Genomic DNA, 20,962 nt, shown 5'->3' with positions numbered 1-20,962 from the left:
GAGGATCGACCATAAACAGACCACGCATCAGGTGAGCGCTTTACCACTAGGGTAGGTCCCTCCCCTTATTTTTATAGTTTTCAGAAAATTTTAATAACTCAATAACACTCTAGTAAGATAACCCCAAAAGCTGATGTTCACAAAAATATATACACAGGAAACCACTGCAATATACTATACAAACAGTAATCCAAAACATTTACATTGTGATTATATCTTGTCAAAATATATAAACATCAGAACAAAAAAGTTTGTGTTGTTTAACGATACCACTAGAGCAGATTGATTTATTAATCATCGGCTGTTGGATGTCAAACCTTTGGTAATTTCGACATATAGTCTTAGAGAGGAAACCCGCAACATTTTGCCATTAGTCGGTGGGCCCATTGTGCTATTTCTCGTTCCGGCCAGTGCACCACGATTGGTATATCAACGGCAATGGTATGTGCTATCCTGCCTGTGGGATGGTGCATATAAAAGATCACTTGCTACTAATGGAACAAATGTAGCGGGTTTCCTTTATAAGACTATACGTCAGAATTACCAAATGTTACCAAATATCCGATGATTAATAAATCAATGTGCTCTAGTTGTATCGTTAAACAAAACAAACGAATTGTGTTTTGTTAGAAAATAATTTTAGGTACGTAATATTAACAAAACAGATCATGTGCCCCTACTGAGTGTATACTACCAAATCAAATCCCATAGACGACAATAGTAAGATATGTGGCTAAAACTCCTACCTGCAGCGTATCAATCAACATAAACACCACAGATATAAATACTACCATCCCTCACACTTAAAGTAAATTAGAAAAAAATATGGTCAAGCTGCTTATTTCTGAGATAACGGGTAGCGTCTATGACTATCCTAGTTCCGCACAAAACATTTTTCACAGGTACCCCATACATGTTTCAAGCACAAGGCTACTTGACACAGTGGTACTAGATGAAATAATATTGTATACATTTTTTGCACAGTTGAAACTATTTTTTTTACAAATAACACACTCACATTTATCACCAATCACAGGACTTGTGGTGTTAACTTCTCTATCAAAAGTCCGGTGCACATCGAACTTTGACCCAGCCGGAATGAATGAATGCATGAATGAATGTTTAACGACACCCCAGCACGAAAAATACATCGGCTATTGGGTGTCAAACTATGGTAATGCAAATAAATAAAGTGATGATCAACGTCAATATAAAAATTCAAGGTTTAAACAAAAACAGTGTAAAGAACTGTGCAAAAATACAAATATCACAGAATTTTACGGACACCGAATTTTACTCTGAACTTCAATTTGTGCTGTATTGGCCATTCTCAAATAGAATGTTAAACCCCTGCACCACGGTGAGGTTACAGCACGCGCCTTGTTTGACCCAGCCGGAAGTCATTTGGTTTAATACTACATACTAGGTGGTTATGTTTATGGTTATGTTTATGGTTATGGTTATGACTATATACAATCAATTCGATTTCCAGTATGGCCGCCGGCGGCTATCATGGATTTGGCCCTCTGGTGGAGTTAGCCAGAACTTTAGCGAGTTACATGGAGGGTGGGGTAATTTTTTCTAAATATCCCAAAGACTTAAAATCCAACCTCAAATTTTCGTCCCCGAAAAGTGGTCACAAGGGCAGTTAAATATGATGTCACAAATAAATGGTAGGGCCTCCACGACGAGTACCCGATAATAATGGGACCATGGCATAAAGTACAGTAGCATTTTGTATCTTAATTCCAGTGTGGAACATGGATGCCAAATCATACCATTGCATCGCATTCCAGACATTCGACGTTTCCCCTCCCTATCTCATAGCCCTATAAAGTAACCAGAGGCAGGCATATGGAAAAACATAACGTTAACAAAGGCATAATTAAATGAGAGTACTCTTCCTTGTAAGGGTACTCGAGTCCCCTGAAGGGATTCGAGGCTTCCATCTGTTATAACCTTATTCAAATGAGTGTTGTAGGTTTGTAGATTAACTAAACTTAGCTTCCATTTTCCCTCACTAAAACTGGTGTCTGCACCTTTAATGTACCGGCTACCACTGTGCTTGAAACATGATTGTGGGGGGCCCTACTAAAACTGGTGTCTGCACCTTTAATGTACCGGCTACCACTGTGCTTGAAACATGATTGTGGAGGGGGGGGGGGGGGCTACTAAAACTAGTGTCTGCACCTTTAATGTACCGCCTACCACTGTGCTTGAAACATGATTGTGGGGGGCCCTACTAAAACTGGTGTCTGCACCTTTAATGTACCGGCTACCACTGTGCTTGAAACATGATTGTGGAGGGGGGGGGGGGGGGCTACTAAAACTAGTGTCTGCACCTTTAATGTACCGCCTACCACTGTGCTTGAAACATGATTGTGGGGGGCCCTACTAAAACTGGTGTCTGCACCTTTAATGTACCGGCTACCACTGTGCTTGAAACATGATTGTGGAGGGGGGGGGGGGGGGGCTACTAAAACTAGTGTCTGCACCTTTAATGTACCGCCTACCACTGTGCTTGAAACATGATTGTGGGGGCCCTACTAAAACTAGTGACTGCACCTTTAATGTACCGGCTACCACTGTGCTTGAAACATGATTGTGTGGGGCCCTACTAAAACTAGTGACTGCACCTTTAATGTACCGGCTACCACTGTGCTTGAAACATGATTGTGTGGGACCCTACTAAAACTAGTGACTGCACCTTTAATGTACCGGCTACCACTGTGCTTGAAACATGATTGTGGGGGGCCCTACTAAAACTAGTGACTGCACCTTTAATGTACCGGCTACCACTGTGCTTGAAACATGATTGTGTGGGCCCTACTAAAACTAGTGACTGCACCTTTAATGTAACCGGCTATCACTGTGCTTGAAACATGATTGTGTGGGACCCTACTAAAACTAGTGACTGCACCTTTAATGTAACCGGCTATCACTGTGCTTGAAACATGATTGTGTGGGACCCTACTAAAACTAGTGACTGCACCTTTAATGTAACCGGCTATCACTGTGCTTGAAACATGATTGTGGGGGCCCTACTAAAACTAGTGACTGCACCTTTAATGTAACCGGCTATCACTGTGCTTGAAACATGATTGTGTGGGACCCTACTAAAACTAGTGACTGCACCTTTAATGTACCGCCTACCACTGTGCTTGAAACATGATTGTGTGGGACCCTACTAAAACTAGTGACTGCACCTTTAATGTAACCGGCTACCACTGTGCTTGAAACATGATTGTGTGGGACCCTACTAAAACTAGTGTCTGCACCTTTAATGTACCGCCTACCACTGTGCTTGAAACATGATTGTGTGGGACCCTACTAAAACTAGTGACTGCACCTTTAATGTACCGGCTACCACTGTGCTTGAAACATGATTGTGTGGGACCCTACTAAAACTAGTGACTGCACCTTTAATGTACCGGCTATCACTGTGCTTGAAACATGATTGTGTGGGACCCTACTAAAACTAGTGACTGCACCTTTAATGTACCGCCTACCACTGTGCTTGAAACATGATTGTGTGGGACCCTACTAAAACTAGTGACTGCACCTTTAATGTACCGCCTACCACTGTGCTTGAAACATGATTGTGGGGGCCCTACTAAAACTAGTGACTGCACCTTTAATGTAACCGGCTATCACTGTGCTTGAAACATGATTGTGGGGGCCCTACTAAAACTAGTGACTGCACCTTTAATGTAACCGGCTATCACTGTGCTTGAAACATGATTGTGTGGGACCCTACTAAAACTAGTGACTGCACCTTTAATGTAACCGGCTATCACTGTGCTTGAAACATGATTGTGTGGGACCCTACTAAAACTAGTGACTGCACCTTTAATGTAACCGGCTATCACTGTGCTTGAAACATGATTGTGGGGGCCCTACTAAAACTAGTGACTGCACCTTTAATGTAACCGGCTATCACTGTGCTTGAAACATGATTGTGTGGGACCCTACTAAAACTAGTGACTGCACCTTTAATGTACCGGCTACCACTGTGCTTGAAACATGATTGTGTGGGACCCTACTAAAACTAGTGACTGCACCTTTAATGTAACCGGCTATCACTGTGCTTGAAACATGATTGTGTGGGACCCTACTAAAACTAGTGACTGCACCTTTAATGTAACCGGCTATCACTGTGCTTGAAACATGATTGTGTGGGACCCTACTAAAACTAGTGACTGCACCTTTAATGTACCGGCTACCACTGTGCTTGAAACATGATTGTGTGGGACCCTACTAAAACTAGTGACTGCACCTTTAATGTAACCGGCTATCACTGTGCTTGAAACATGATTGTGTGGGACCCTACTAAAACTAGTGACTGCACCTTTAATGTAACCGGCTATCACTGTGCTTGAAACATGATTGTGGGGACCCTACTAAAACTAGTGACTGCACCTTTAATGTAACCGGCTATCACTGTGCTTGAAACATGATTGTGTGGGACCCTACTAAAACTAGTGACTGCACCTTTAATGTAACCGGCTATCACTGTGCTTGAAACATGATTGTGTGGGACCCTACTAAAACTAGTGACTGCACCTTTAATGTACCGGCTATCACTGTGCTTGAAACATGATTGTGTGGGACCCTACTAAAACTAGTGACTGCACCTTTAATGTAACCGGCTATCACTGTGCTTGAAACATGATTGTGGGGGACCCTACTAAAACTAGTGACTGCACCTTTAATGTAACCGGCTATCACTGTGCTTGAAACATGATTGTGGGGGACCCTACTAAAACTAGTGACTGCACCTTTAATGTAACCGGCTATCACTGTGCTTGAAACATGATTGTGGGGGGCCCTACTAAAACTAGTGTCTGCACCTTTAATATACCGCCTACCACTGTGCTTGAAACATGATTGTGTGGGCCCTACTAAAACTAGTGACTGCACCTTTAATGTAACCGGCTATCACTGTGCTTGAAACATGATTGTGGGGGCCCTACTAAAACTAGTGACTGCACCTTTAATGTACCGCCTACCACTGTGCTTGAAACATGATTGTGGGGGGCCCTACTAAAACTAGTGACTGCACCTTTAATGTAACCGGCTATCACTGTGCTTGAAACATGATTGTGGGGGCCCTACTAAAACTAGTGACTGCACCTTTAATGTAACCGGCTATCACTGTGCTTGAAACATGATTGTGGGGGCCCTACTAAAACTAGTGACTGCACCTTTAATGTACCGCCTACCACTGTGCTTGAAACATGATTGTGTGGGCCCTACTAAAACTAGTGACTGCACCTTTAATGTAACCGGCTATCACTGTGCTTGAAACATGATTGTGTGGGACCCTACTAAAACTAGTGACTGCACCTTTAATGTAACCGGCTATCACTGTGCTTGAAACATGATTGTGTGGGCCCTACTAAAACTAGTGACTGCACCTTTAATGTAACCGGCTATCACTGTGCTTGAAACATGATTGTGTGGGCCCTACTAAAACTAGTGACTGCACCTTTAATGTAACCGGCTATCACTGTGCTTGAAACATGATTGTGTGGGACCCTACTAAAACTAGTGACTGCACCTTTAATGTAACCGGCTATCACTGTGCTTGAAACATGATTGTGTGGGACCCTACTAAAACTAGTGACTGCACCTTTAATGTACCGGCTACCACTGTGCTTGAAACATGATTGTGGAGGGGGGGGGGGGGGGGCCTACTAAAACTAGTGTCTGCACCTTTAATGTACCGCCTACCACTGTGCTTGAAACATGATTGTGTGGGGCCCTACTAAAACTAGTGACTGCACCTTTAATGTAACCGGCTATCACTGTGCTTGAAACATGATTGTGGGGGCCCTACTAAAACTAGTGACTGCACCTTTAATGTAACCGGCTATCACTGTGCTTGAAACATGATTGTGGGGGGCCCTACTAAAACTAGTGACTGCACCTTTAATGTAACCGGCTATCACTGTGCTTGAAACATGATTGTGTGGGGCCCTACTAAAACTAGTGACTGCACCTTTAATGTAACCGGCTATCACTGTGCTTGAAACATGATTGTGGGGGCCCTACTAAAACTAGTGACTGCACCTTTAATGTAACCGGCTATCACTGTGCTTGAAACATGATTGTGTGGGGCCCTACTAAAACTAGTGACTGCACCTTTAATGTAACCGGCTATCACTGTGCTTGAAACATGATTGTGTGGGGCCCTACTAAAACTAGTGACTGCACCTTTAATGTAACCGGCTATCACTGTGCTTGAAACATGATTGTGGGGGGCCCTACTAAAACTAGTGACTGCACCTTTAATGTAACCGGCTATCACTGTGCTTGAAACATGATTGTGGGGGGCCCTACTAAAACTAGTGACTGCACCTTTAATGTAACCGGCTATCACTGTGCTTGAAACATGATTGTGGGGGCCCTACTAAAACTAGTGACTGCACCTTTAATGTAACCGGCTATCACTGTGCTTGAAACATGATTGTGGGGGGCCCTACTAAAACTAGTGACTGCACCTTTAATGTACCGCCTACCACTGTGCTTGAAACATGATTGTGGGGGGCCCTACTAAAACTAGTGACTGCACCTTTAATGTACCGGCTACCACTGTGCTTGAAACATGATTGTGGGGGGCCCTACTAAAACTAGTGACTGCACCTTTAATGTACCGGCTACCACTGTGCTTGAAACATGATTGTGTGGGGCCCTACTAAAACTAGTGACTGCACCTTTAATGTAACCGGCTACCACTGTGCTTGAAACATGATTGTGGGGGCCCTACTAAAATTAGGATGATAATATTTTGTGTGGAATATTTATATAATTGGTATAGCAGTTTTGGCCACATTTTTCTCGTTATTATCTGAAAACAAAGAGTATTGTTGTAAATAGTTCACGCCTTTCCTCTCTTAAAGGGACATTCCTGAGTTTGCTACATTATAAGATGTTTCCGACTAATAAAATAGTTCTACGATTAAACTTACATATTAAATATATTTTCTTGTTTAGAATATCAGTGTCTGTATATTTGATATGTTTCTGGTCGTCTTAATATTTGTAAGAAGCCCAAACTTGATTTTGTCTTCAAATAATTTCGTACGTACGAAAAAATATATTTTAGGAAATAAAATGAAATTTAACCTAATACAAATATTAGAACGATCAGAAACACGTTTAATATACAGCCACTAAAATATATTTGATATGTTATTACAATCGTTAAAAAGTATATTTTAGGAAATAAAATGAAATTTAACCTAGTACAAATATTAGAACGATCAGAAACACGTTTAATATACAGCCACTAAAATATATTTGATATGTTATTACAATCGTTAAAAAGTCTCTGTTCGTCGATATCACCTTAAAAATTGCAGCAAACTCTGGAATGTCCCTTTAAGACTATATTTTTAAAATGTCACAAATACATGTTTGACATCCAATAGCCGATGATTGATAAATCAATCTAGTCGTGTCGTTAAACTACAAAAAATTTAAACGTTTTCGCGCTAGCAGATACCTTTCAAAATTTAGTAGTGTCGTTAAACTAAAAAAATAAAAGTTTTCGCGCCTTCGCAAATACCTTTCAAAATTTAACTTTTTTATGATGTAATTTTTATAATGTTTTTAGTCTACTTAATGTTGCCGGTGTTGTTTGCCGATATGGATAATTTAATTCACTCTATACCGCACCTATACATCCGTAAGTGCAGCTGTTGCTCTCATCCATTTAATATTAATATGTCCGTCGGCTATATTGTATTGTTTAAACGATGTTGGCTGTGGTAAATGTTCATTTGGTTGAAATCAAGAAATATTATTTCTTTACTGTGTTCCTCTTTGACGACACCCAAGAGACATATGTACATTTTTGTTTGCATGTACATGTATGTATTTATGTATGTATGTATGCATGTATGTATGTATGTATGTATGTATGTATGTATGTATGTATGTATGTTTGTATGTATGTATTGATGTATGAATGTATGTATGTATGTATTGATGTATGAATATCTATATATTGTATTCATGTCGAAGTTGACTGTTACATACATAAATATTAATACACTGGCGCAGGGGATAATTAAATAATTTCTCGCGTGTGTGTGTGTGTGTGTGTGTGTGTGTGTGTGTGTGTGTGTGTGTGTGTGTGTGTGTGTCTGTATATATGTACCTTACAGTATATGTTTCGTGTGTTTTGAATTGACAGGAGTCCGAACCAATACTGAATGTGAAAGACTAAAATACGTTGATAAAACAATGATCATGTAGTGGAGTCAATGTTAAAAGATCTTAGCTTATGCTAAAATAGAGTCTTTGTTGGCATATACTATGACACTAGTTTTGGTAGTCCCCAAACAGCAGTCCCAAGATATTTATACTCTGTTACACCTTCACCGGCGGCGTCACTGACATATACTGGTGGAAAGTCTGTTGTTTTGATTCTAAAATAAATAATCATCTCTTTTGTTTTGTTGGTGTTAAGTAGCAGATAGTATTCGGTGCGCTAATTAGTGAAGAGGCTAAAGTCAGATCTGTATCTGTATCGTCGGCGAACGTGACGCTTAAACAGAATGGTGTCTGACACAGTCATTAGTATATAGTAGGAATAGTGTCGGAGAAATACCACAGCCCTGAGGTACACCAGTATTGGTTTTGTTTCTAGGTGTTTATATAAACTGTTCAAAATAGTGAACGTGGCATCACCAACTGCACGTTTTGGCTCTATGGTCGAATTGTAAGGGATCCAGCTGTGCACGAACATCCTTTAATAGGTGGTGAAAGACAATTAGCTCAAAACACGTCATGGCAATCTAGGTCAGTGCTGCAGGACGGTTGTCATTCAGTTCCGACGTCCTGGGTTTCTGTTTTATTCAATAAATAAATGGTACGAACTGTTTATGGTGAAATATCACGATTTGTTAAATTAAAGTTGTCTTTAGTTTATGGGGGTGGGGTGGCCTTAGGGTTTGTTTTTAGGTGTTTTTTTGTAGGGCGTTTATATATATATTATTGCTGTTGATGTTGTTTTCATTAATACATATCTTACATCTGTTACTCCGATGGTCCTGATAAAAGTAACAGAAATAATTAACAGTTAAAGTTGTGTATTGTTTCATTATTTTTGTTAATTTTTCTTTGTGTCAAATACACGCAGCAATATTCTTTGTGCAGGTCGTTAATTTTGATGACTATGAAATGCACGTGCAGTTATTGCTGCGTGTGTAAAACTATCACTCAACATACGGCTTGGTATGTGTCTGAAATCCGTTGAGCCTTGAACGAACATGATATTAAAATATAGGGGTAGGGCTCTTGCCTGGCTTCAAGATGATGAAATTATCAAGTAAATGTTGCTTAAAGGCTTAATGTTAAAGGGACATTCCTGAGTTTGCTGCACTTTTTAAGATGTTATCGACTAACAAAGACATTTTAACGATTGTAATTACATATCAAAATATTTTTCTGCATAAAATATTGGTGGCTGTGTATTAAACGTGTTTCTGATCGTTCTAATATTTGCACTAGGTTAAATTTCATTTTATTTCCAAAAATATAATTTTAATATGATATTATTTTATTATAATATAATTCATTATTTGAAGACAACTCCAGTTTGGGCTTCTTACAAATATTAAGACGACCAGGAAGACATTGAATATACAGACACTGAAATTCTAAACCAGAAAATATATTTAATATGTAAGTTTAATCGTAGAAATATTTTATTAGCCGGAAACATCTTACAATGCAGCAAACTCAGGAATGTCCCTTTAACCAAAGTGCAACATTTCTTTGCGAATTTCCATCTTAGGGCCAGAGAAGCGCCCTACCGATGCCATCCGATGTCACGTTCGTGCCCCAAATATAAACATCACGGGTTGTTTTCTGCATACGGTAGTGATCGGTGTCATAACTGAAAATTATGTTGCGTTGAGTATACTGGTATTACGGTGATATGCACTTGCATTTAAAATATATTTATACTGACCCTTAATTTATTTTGAGTAGGATATTTTCCAAAACGCCACGTCTGTATATTGTTAACACCACGAAAGGATAAAAAGCTGATTATGTGCAGAAGTACATCATATTGTTCTAACCAGACATAGAGGTGAGTGGTACTTGTTATAGTTTTATTTATTTTTATTTTTTTACAACACTTGATAGTGATACTAAAATGTTAATTGTATTAAAGGGACATTCCTGAGTTTGCTGCATTGTAAGATGTTTCCGACTAATAAAATATTTATACGATATATTTTCTTGTTTAGAATATCAGTGTCTGTATATTTAACGTGTTTCTGGTCGTCTTAATATTTGTAAGAAGCCCAAACTGGAGTTGTCTTCAAATAATGTCGTACGTATGAAAAACAACAACATATTTTAGGAAATAAAATGAAATTTAACCTAGTACAAATACTACAACGATCAGAAACACGTTTAATATACAGCCACTAATATGTTATGCAGAAAAATATATTTGCTATGTAATTATAATCGTTAAAAGGACCCTGTTAGTTCGATCGATGCCAGACCGACCGCGAATCATGATTTTGATTTTGTTGTTGCTTTATAATTGTGTGTGTATGTGTGTGAGGGTGCGCGTGCGCGCTTGTTTGTTTGTTTGTTGTAGTTATTATGGTATTGGTAGGGTTTTAAGAAGGGTTATTTTGTTTCTTCGCTTTTTAAAATATTTGTGTTCTTTCTTTTTTTTTGAGGGGGGGTGGGTGGGGAATAGTAACAATATATGTTATTTTCAGCATATGCATTCCATTATTACAGATGAAGCTGTTTGTACTTCTGTTGATATTCACCTGTGTTGCCTGGCAACAGTCTGACGCTCTCTGGTCCAAACGCCGAGGGCGATGGTGGCAATTCCGCGGGCATGCAGTTAACTTTCGAGGTCCCGTTGGGCTTTTAGGTAATCAACAACACTACATGCTACAATATTTTAATTTGTTTCAATTTTGATAGCAAAAATTATATTAATTAATATTAAAGTTACATTCTCTGGTTACCATATTATAATATCATGTACAAATGTGAAATACAAGCTCAAATGCACTTTTAAAAAAGTCGTGTGTGTTCGCTATGAACGGATATCGTCAAACGTATACGCTTGATTCGTCACCTGTGCCGCTATAGCTCGGCAAAGCACAAACGACAGCCTGTTGTCAGTTTCAGTTAACATGTGCGTTTGCCGATTTCAAATTGTAGGGTTCGTCTCAAAAATTTAAAAGAGAAATCTTGCGCTGTACAAAGAACGTTCGGTTGAGGATACGGTACTAGAGTCTTTAGTTAAAACCGGTTTGATCTTGACAACGTATTATCGACAGTCGTACCTTCCTATTTCAGAATTGATATTTTATAAATTGTTAGTAGAACTTTCAAAGTTTAGTTTGTATACTAGTAACACATTAATCATGTATATATTTATAAAATAAAATATACTAAAGTAGACAATGAACGTTTTCACTTCTTAATTTTACGTGTTAAAATCGACACATTCAAATAAATATTATTTCGTTTGGAAAGGGTAAAGTTGGGTGGGGGGGGGGGGGGGTTTACGACATCAAATATAAAGCATATTGATTTAATAATCATCCGACCCCCATACAACCGTAAATAAAATGTGTTGAGTGCGTCGTTAAATAAAACATATCCTATCCTTCCTTCCATCTGCAGTTGGATGTCTAACATTTGGTAATTTTAGAGAGGAATCGGGTGCATGTGCAGGGGGAGGGTATTGGAGGTCGAAACCCTTACTTGCCCAAGCTTAAAAAAAATTGAAATGTATTTTTGGGGGGAGCATGGCCCCATATAAACTTCGCTCAACACATTCTATAACCCCAACCCCGCTGAAATCCATGCACACGCGCCTTGGAAACCCGCTACATTTTTTTTTAGCAAGGGATCATTTATATGTACCATCCCACAGACAGGATATCACATACCATGGTCTTTTATATACCCGCCGATGGGGATCGATCCTAGACTGACCGCGCATTTCCAAAAAACACCTTTTTAGGTCTAAGTAATGAATAAAAATAACATATAGTCTTGAAAAATGTTACGTAAATCGAACACAGTACCCTCTTCCTCTACCCCTAGAGCGTTACGTAATTAGTAACACCCCATTACATGTAACGCGTATGCCAACAGCTGGCCACTGTCAAAATTTCAACGTAAATTCCCTACCCACCGACCCCTGGAAAGGCATTGTACCATACCTCTATGGATATAAATATCTTTGGACGATGGTGGTCTATATACCGCATTATTGCATCTAAGTTTCAAGGTCCAATTGTGCGTTTAGGTAATCGACAACACTTTGTGCTCTTAATTCACACTATAATATTTTAATTTGTTTCAATTTTGATAGCAAAAATGATTATTAATTAATATTAATATCACAACTACTGTTACTGCTGCTGCTGGTGCTGCTGGTGCTGCTGCTGCTGGTGATGATGATGATGACGACGATCATGACGATGAAGTAGCTAAAGATAAAACATTTTAGAGAATATTTATATAATGCGCAGCACTCAACTATGTTAGATAAAATACAATAATAAATTTGACGATACCTTTCATTTAGTAATTTTACTTTTAAGTTTCCAATATTTGGTTTTCGTTTTTATAAGTATATATTGTGTGTCATGTAAATAATTAAGCCGCAGACTCTAACTTTGATTAATCTGGAAAGCTGCAACACATTTGAATAAAGTTATAACAAAGTGAAACAAGTGAAACAAGTGAAACTGGGAAATACTCTTTAAAATAGGTCTGATCTCGTCTCCATAACCGTTACTTCTCACAGGAGCGGGCGTTTTAACAAAATACGCAAAATGCATTTTCGTGCTATTAGAAACACTAGGATGAACAAAAAACCCTGACAGGACGAGGATTAATAATCTAAACAATAAAATCTAAGTAATATCTGATTTGAATTATCAACAACTAGTTTAATAGTGAAAAATACGCTGTATTGTTTAACAAAATAGGGTCTGTGACTTTAATATGAATATATACTACATAATTATATGTTAATGAATCAAATAAAAAGAAATGATCAATTAATCAGGTAACTATATCATTACTTTAAAAAAAAAAAAACATTTAGACGCAGCTAATCAGGGATATTGTTGTAAAAACATTACAGTGGCATTGCAATGTACTGTTTGATACTATAATCGTTCGTTCCATTAAAGTGAAGAACCGCGTGTCATGAGGAACATAAAACTTGATAATAACTGGTATTGTATTTATTTAGTGTATGGATGGACACATACATTTTTATTAGACACAAAATATATCCATATATACTAGTATGTTGTGTTTGTTCACAGGTAGAGATATTGGGAAACAAGTCGACACAGATGACGATGGATATCTGGACGAGACTGAGTTAGAGAAATACTTCGGCCAGCGAGACGTTCTCGACTTCGTGGCAGCTTTAGATCAGGACGGTAAGCAGTATATGAAGCTTGGTTCTCCTAAAATCAGTAACACGTTGCAGATGCCTCCGTGTCTATATTCAAATACGATGGACGCAGATAATCCTTGGGATAGTGTGTAGTTAAAGGGATATTCCTGAGTTTGCTGCAATTTTAAAGATGTTATCGACTAACAGAGACTTTTTAACGATTGTAATTACATATTAAATATTTTTTTCTGCATAAAATATTAGTGGCTGTATATTAAACGTGTTTCCCATCGTTCTAATATCTGTACTAGGTTATATTTCATTTTATTTCCTAAAAAAAAAAAAAAAATTCGTACGTACGAAATTATTTGAAGACACAATCCAGTTCGGGCTTCTTACAAATATTAAGACGATCAGGAACACATTGAATATACAAACACTGATATTCTAAACTAGAAAATATATTTAATATGTAAGTTAAATCATAGAAATAGTTTATTAGTAGGAAACATCTTGTAACAATGTAGCAAACTCAGGAATGTCCCGTTAAGAGGGAAATCACAGTTGTGGCCACCAAGCGATGTAGTTTACTCTGGAGGTTTACATGAAAACTGTAAGCACTATGTTCTATATAACTGACAAGACAGCTTATATATAAAACGTTTTCTTACACACCCGTTGGCTGCTCCTAGGTGATGACCAGGTCACCACTGCCATGCATTCAATGAAAAACTACACGATGGAAATCGATTACATTGTGACGTATAGTTAACTGTGACGCATAAGTTAGCTACAAGTGCAACGTCTGTAAATAACGTTTAGTCAAAAAAAAGAAAAAAAAAAAGAGTTAAAATTTGCTTAAAACCTGTTTTTTTTAGGATATGTAAGAAATAGAATAATACATTCGTGTCCGTTAGATACTATTTATCTCACAACTCGTTGTTTAAAAACCTATCAAACTCGCTTTCTCTCGTTAGATACATTTTAAAACAACCCGTCGTGAGATAAATGGTATCTAATGGCTACTCATGTATTATTCTCTATATCCTGCAATCACTGTATATGGTGTCAACATATGATGATTAGAGGACTTTTTTAATTATATAACATTTAGTGGAATCTTAAAATATCAGTGAAATAAAAGTGTTTTCAGTCACTCAGTGACATTTTAGAGTGAAAATTTCACTGTAAAATGTGTTATCGTCACTGTAGAATGTGTTATCTTCACTGTAAGAAAGCCAGAACTATTTTGCTGCTGGCATTTTAAAAATTAAGGTAAACTGCTAAAAATTATATAATAAATAGAACATTTCACGTTTTTTGTCAAATATGATTTATATCTCATTTCGTGAAGTTTGCAATCATACTCGTCGAGCAAGCGCGACTCGTGAGATATGATTGCAAACTTCACGAGATGAGATATAAATCATATTTGACAAAAACATGAAATATCCTCTATATATAGCGTTTTGGGACGGAACACCTTGCACACTAGTTGTGATCAGCAAAGCAATTTCATATCATTCAAAGTTAATTATTGTTTTATTTTCAGTTGATTATTTTGAGTTTTAGAACCGTTTTCAACTATTTTAAATTTAAAAATAACAAGTAAATAGTTTTGTTTGGTGTATCGATATTATAGGCGAAAATGCAAGAAAAGTTAAGTTTTCTTTTATGTTGATTGCAGGATAAATAAAATAACTGGTTACTGTCTTAAGAGTGTAACCAGTTATTCTCTATGAATTAAGCATATAACGGTCACTCTAAACATGAACCTGAATTAATTAATTAATTTATTTATTTATTTATTTATTATAATTATTATATAAGAAAATGGGCTTGCATATTCCGATAAGACTGGATTTACTAAACACCAGATTTAGTAAAATAGACATAGACTAAAATTTGGATGAAAACGGTAAAGACGTCAGGTGGGAGTCAGAAGCAGATATGCCTGTATTGTACGTGTTTGATTACCCAAAGATTTTGAATTTTATGTAGGCCAACTAACGGCCTGAAACCAAGTCTTAGAAGTCTCCAGGTTTTGAAATATGTATTTAAGTGAATGGATTTCTTGTTTAAACCTATATTCTATTTCTTTTTCAGGTGATGGTCTACTCTCTATTGATGAATTCAATAATAAGCAGTAACCAATTAATCCGGTAACTATAGCATTACTTTAAGAAATCGATTTTAGACCCAGCTAATCAGGGATATTTTTGTAAGAAACAAAAAAACAAAAACAAAAACATTACAGTGACATTTTACTGTTTTATATTTCATTTCTTCTTATTTTCGTGTTTATATCCAATTAAGGTTCAAACACGCTGTCCTGCGCAAATACTTCAGCAGTCTGTGTTGTCTGTCCAGGACAGTGGGTTAGTTGTTAGTGGTTAATGGTTAGTGAGAGAGAAGAGGGTGTAGTGGTCTTACACCTACACACTGAGTCGTTAAAACTCGTCCTGGGTGGGAGCCGGTACCGGGCTGCGAACCCTGTGACTACCATCCAAAATGGAAACCTATTCTTTTTGCATGTTTTTCCACAACTCCGTAACATATCTCTATTTGGTAATGATTTCCCCCAATTGTGCTTAAAACATGTAAAACATCTATTTTGGAAAGACTGTACCATTGCATTCCGTGACTTCTCGTTATTAATTAATGTTTCATCTTTTGAAGCCTTTTTATCAGAGCCAATTTTTTATAATTCCAATATAAAAATTAACAGCAAATCTTTTTTAAAAAAGAAATGGCTTGGGAAAGGTGTATCTCAAATCTGTGATCTTGTTGATGAGTACGGCAACTTTTTAACTTTAACCGCATTTAATAATTTATACAAATTAAATGCATCTTTTTTAGAGTATCAAGGAGTTATTAACTCACTTAAGGCTTATCTTAGGAAGACGAAACTGAATATAATAGAAACAAATATTCCTTTAGATGATTCTCCTGTTCAAAGAAAACTTTGTTCTATCAGAAATGGCTCGAAACTATATTATTACACACTTGTAACTTCTGAAAAGCCAAATTCTGCAATATCAAAATGGCAAAATTATTTTATTTCAGACCTTAATTGGCACACTATTTATTTAAAACCATTTGTAACCACGCAAGAAATAAAACTTAGATGGTTCCAATATAGAATACTTCATAGAATATTAACTACTAATAGTTTCGCATATAAATTAAAATTAATTGACAGTGAAACGTGTACGTTTTGTCATGAAGGAAAATAATCTATAATGCATTTATTTTGGGAATGTAAAATTGTTCAGAACTTTTGGAATGATTATTTAAATTGGTTATCAAACTCATGTAAGCATATATGTAATTTAAAGCTTTCTCTTGAGCTAGTGATATTTGGATGTAAAGATAATATTAAAACAGATAATGTTTTTGATCTGCTACTATTATTAGCTAAATATTTTATATATAAATTTAAAGTGCAAAGGGTTCAATTAAATAGTATACACTTCCAAAACGAAGCTAAACAAAGATATAAAGTAGAAAAATTTATTTATCTTAGTAAGAACAATCTTAATAAATTCTTCACCAAGTGGTCAGTGTATTATTCTCTCTTTGAACAGACCTAATTTTTTTAACTTTCCTTGTGCATCGTCTTGTTCCCAGCGGTCCACGCATTAATAATATATGTATGTATGTATGTATGTATGTATGTATGTATGTATGTATGTATGTATGTATATGTATGTGTGTATGTATGTATACACATGTATGTATGTATATGTATGTGTGTATGTATGTATGTATGTATGTATGTATGTATGTATGTATGTATATATGTATATATATATATGTTATGTACGTCGTTCATAGAATGGAAAAGGATGAAAGTGTGTTGTTGTTTTGTTTTTTTGCGTGAGAGAAAGATAAATGGATAGCTACATTGATTAGATATGTAGTGAGAGAGAGAGAGAGAGAGAGAGAGAGAGAGAGAGAGAGAGAGAGAGAGAGAGAGAGAGAGGGGCGGGGGGTGGGGGTGGGGTGAGGTGGGGTTTGCAAACCAGTACCCTAAAGTATTATATTATGTTGTTTTATTATTTTTATGTACACAACCCATGTTTTACCCTTGGCATGTGTTGTTCTAATTGTAAACAAGGGGCTGATAATAAAACTTGTCAAAAAAAAAAAAAAAAAAAAAAAAAAAAAACCAACAACAACAACAAACAAACACACCCTGTGACTACCAGCCTTATGTCCGATAGCTTAACCACGCCACCGACACGCAGCTAATCGAAACATATTACAGTGACATTGTACTTTTTGATATTAAATTCATTCGTCGCAAGACTGTGAAGAAGCGCTTTATACGAGGGACATACAACTTGATAGTAACTGGCATTGTATTTATTGTAAATAATATGTAATGTTGTATTAAAATTATCAAAATATCAACAGATGTACATTTCTTACACATAAAACTTATTGTATTTATTTCAGTTTTTATTGAGCAGCTGTCAGTATTTCAATATTCCCGAACAATCAAAGATGAGACTCTTGGCCTCCGCTGTCATGCACCATTTTGTCAGAGTATGGCAGTAATGCAAATATGAATAAATGTTGTTATCCAGATTCAGGCATTTTCGTTTAAAGGTGCTATGTGAAAGTTGAAACTTCAATATTTCGTTATTTTCACATTTCTTTGTAATAAATATCTACAAATTAATCGATCCCACGCATAATCTTTCCATAATTAACTCTAGAATAATAAGTTTAAAAAGTCCTGCAATAGACGACAAGATGTGTTTCCCGAACAATTTGTGGACACCATCTTTATTTCTTTTGTCATTTGACTACAAACAATTGTGGGTTAATTTAATGTGTTGAATGTGTACGCATAAACAGTGGCGTCACTAAATAATGCGTGTGACCCACTCAAGATTCCCCCTAAAATAATTCTACCAGTAAATGGAATTATTTAGTTCTAATTTTTATAGGCATATAGCTGAATCTATAAACTTCATGTTTCAAAGCAAAAATTAATGAATATTTTTGGCGGGAGCCGCTATTATTGCAACTTTGATAATTTATAGTACCTTTAGTTCGGGAAAAACTCGGCCTCTCCCCACCCCTACAAAAACAAATGGGATCTCATACGCCTATGGTTAAAAAGGTTCTTCTTGTGGAGACTCTTTCATTGTCTGTTTTTGTTTTGTAGTGTATTTAATACGAATAACAATTTACATTAACACCAGTATCGCTTGTTGTGTTTTTGTTTTGTAGTGTATTTAATACGAATAACGATTTACATTAACACCAGTATAGCTTGTTGTGTTTTTGTTTTGTAGTGTATTCAATACGAATAACGATTTGCATTAACACCAGTATCGCTTGTTGTGTTGTGTTTTTGTTTTGTAGTGTATTCAATACGAATAACGATTTACATTAACACCAGTATCGCTTGTTGTGTTTTTGTTTTGTAGTGTATTCAATACGAATAACGATTTACATTAACACCAGTATCGCTTGTTGTGTTTTTGTTTTGTAGTGTATTTAATACGAATAACGATTTACATTAACACCAGTATAGCTTGTTGTGTTTTTGTTTTGTAGTGTATTCAATACGAATAACGATTTGCATTAACACCAGTATCGCTGGTTGTGTTGTGTTTTTGTTTTGTAGTGTATTCAATACGAATAACGATTTACATTAACACCAGTATCGCTTGTTGTGTTTTTGTTTTGTAGTGTATTCAATACGAATAACGATTTACATTAACACCAGTATCGCTTGTTGTGTTTTTTGTTTTGTAGTGTATTCAATACGAATAACGATTTGCATTAACACCAGTATCGCTTGTTATGTTTTTGTTTTGGGGTGTATTCAATACGAATAACGATTTACATTAACACCAGTATAGCTTGTTGTGTTTTTGTTTTGTAGTGTATTCAATACGAATAACGATTTACATTAACACCAGTATCGCCTGTTGTGTTTTTGTTTTGGAGTGTATTCAATACGAATAACGATTTACATTAACACCAGTATCGCCTGTTGTGTTTTTGTTTTGGAGTGTATTCAATACGAATAACGATTTACATTAACACCAGTATCGCTTGTTGTGTTTTTGTTTTGGAGTGTATTCAATATGAATAACGATTTACATTAACACCAGTATCGCCTGTTGTGTTTTTGTTTTGTAGTGTATTCAATACGAATAACGATTTACATTAACACCAGTAGCGCTTGTTGTGTTTTTGTTTTGGAGTGTATTCAATATGAATAACGATTTACATTAACACCAGTATCGCCTGTTCTGTTTTTGTTTTGTAGTGTATTTAATACGAATAACAATTTACATTAACACCAGTATCGCTTGTTGTGTTTTTCAGGTTCTGCTATTGTTAAACTGAATGGAGACAAATTTCAAAGTTATCAGTAGTTTAAATTAAGACAGATTTCATGTCGCCTCAGTAACTAAATAAATGTCTCGTCTTGTATTGTAATAAAACAGATTTCAACAAAATGTGTTTTGTACATTGTACTGCTATAAAATCCACACAGAAGAAAGGTAATATCGCGATAGTGTTAAAGGGACATTCCTGAGTTTGCCGCATTGTAAGATGTTTCCGACTAATAAAATATTTCTACAATTAAACTTACATATTAAACATATTTTCTTGTTTAGAATATCAGTGTCTGTATATTCAATGTGTTTCTGGTCGTCTTAATATGTGTCAGAAGACCAAACTGGATTTCGTCTTCAAATAATTTCGTACGTACGAAACAAATATATTTTCTGAAATAAAACGAAATTTTACCCAGCACAAATATTAGAACGATCAGAAACATGTTTAATATACAGCCACTAATATTTTATGCAGAAAAATATATTTGATATGTAATTACAATCGTTAAAAAGTCTCTGTTAGTCGATAACATCTTAAAAATTGCAGCAAACTCGGGAATGTCCCTTTAATGATGGTAAATGTAGCAGGATTTGTTTTCTTAAAGGGACATTCCTGAGTTTGCTGCAATTTTAAAGATGTTATCGAGTAACAGAGACTTTTTAACGATTGTAATTATATATCAAATATATTTTCTGTATAAAATATTAGTGGTTGTATATTAAACGTTTTTCTGATCGTTCTAATATTTTTACTAGGTTAAATTTCATTTTACTTCTTAATTTTTTTGGGGCTGCTTACAAATATTAAGAAAGCCAGAAACATATTGAATATACAGACACTGGTATTCTAAACAAGAAAATATATTTAATTCGTAAACACGTAATCGTAAAACATTTTATTAGTCGGAAACATCTTACAATGCAGCAAACTTAGGAATGTCTCTTTAACGACACCTCAGCAAATTTTTTAATTCCTGCTATTTGGTGTCTAAAGTATGGTTATTTCGACAGAGAGGAAACCCACTGCCACGACAGAGGTCACTCCTACTTACAAAGAAGCATGTGTCATGTTGTATGTAGATGCACTTTTCCCATATACCTGACAGTACATACCACCGCCTTTGATGTACCAGTCGTGGGACACTGGATGGGACGAGGAAAAAAACCGAGT

At 36.2% G+C, this 20,962-nt stretch overlaps 2 protein-coding genes across 3 annotated transcripts in view; both read left to right on the top strand.

The window, feature by feature from the left end:
- LOC121370734 (oncomodulin-like) overlaps positions 1-20,962 on the top strand; it is a 231,022-nt gene that overhangs the window by 182,649 nt on the left and 27,411 nt on the right. The gene's annotated exons all lie outside the window — the stretch shown is intronic.
- On the top strand, positions 10,026-19,908 carry LOC121370744. Of its 2 annotated transcripts, none has more exons than XM_041496177.1 (5): positions 10,026-10,105; positions 10,777-10,915; positions 13,344-13,463; positions 15,527-15,582; positions 17,882-18,098. In XM_041496177.1, the coding sequence occupies exons 2-4, from the start codon at positions 10,777-10,779 to the stop codon at positions 15,568-15,570; spliced, it is 303 nt and encodes a 100-aa protein (XP_041352111.1). In that variant the 5' UTR covers positions 10,026-10,105; the 3' UTR covers positions 15,571-15,582; positions 17,882-18,098. The 2 variants fall into 2 exon arrangements, with proteins under 2 accessions (XP_041352111.1, XP_041352110.1); XM_041496176.1 differs by lacking the exon at positions 17,882-18,098 and adding an exon at positions 19,775-19,908 and having other exon boundaries at positions 10,083-10,105.

The sequence above is a fragment of the Gigantopelta aegis genome, chromosome 4 (genome assembly GCF_016097555.1).
Source record: "Gigantopelta aegis isolate Gae_Host chromosome 4, Gae_host_genome, whole genome shotgun sequence".
NCBI classification, from domain to species: domain Eukaryota; kingdom Metazoa; phylum Mollusca; class Gastropoda; order Neomphalida; family Peltospiridae; genus Gigantopelta; species Gigantopelta aegis.
This window is presented reverse-complemented; position numbering and strand designations above follow the sequence as displayed.

What these genes read in the sequence shown, in the direction of transcription:
- LOC121370744 (XM_041496176.1), top strand. Translation starts at nt 10,777, where the DNA reads ATGAAGCTGTTTGTACTTCTGTTGATATTCACCTGTGTTGCCTGGCAA. An exon ending in AGGTCCCGTTGGGCTTTTAG is followed by an intron (nt 10,916 to 13,343) that starts GTAATCAACAAC and finishes GTTTGTTCACAG; the next exon opens with GTAGAGATATTGGGAAACAA. An exon ending in GGCAGCTTTAGATCAGGACG is followed by an intron (nt 13,464 to 15,526) that starts GTAAGCAGTATA and finishes TTTCTTTTTCAG; the next exon opens with GTGATGGTCTACTCTCTATT.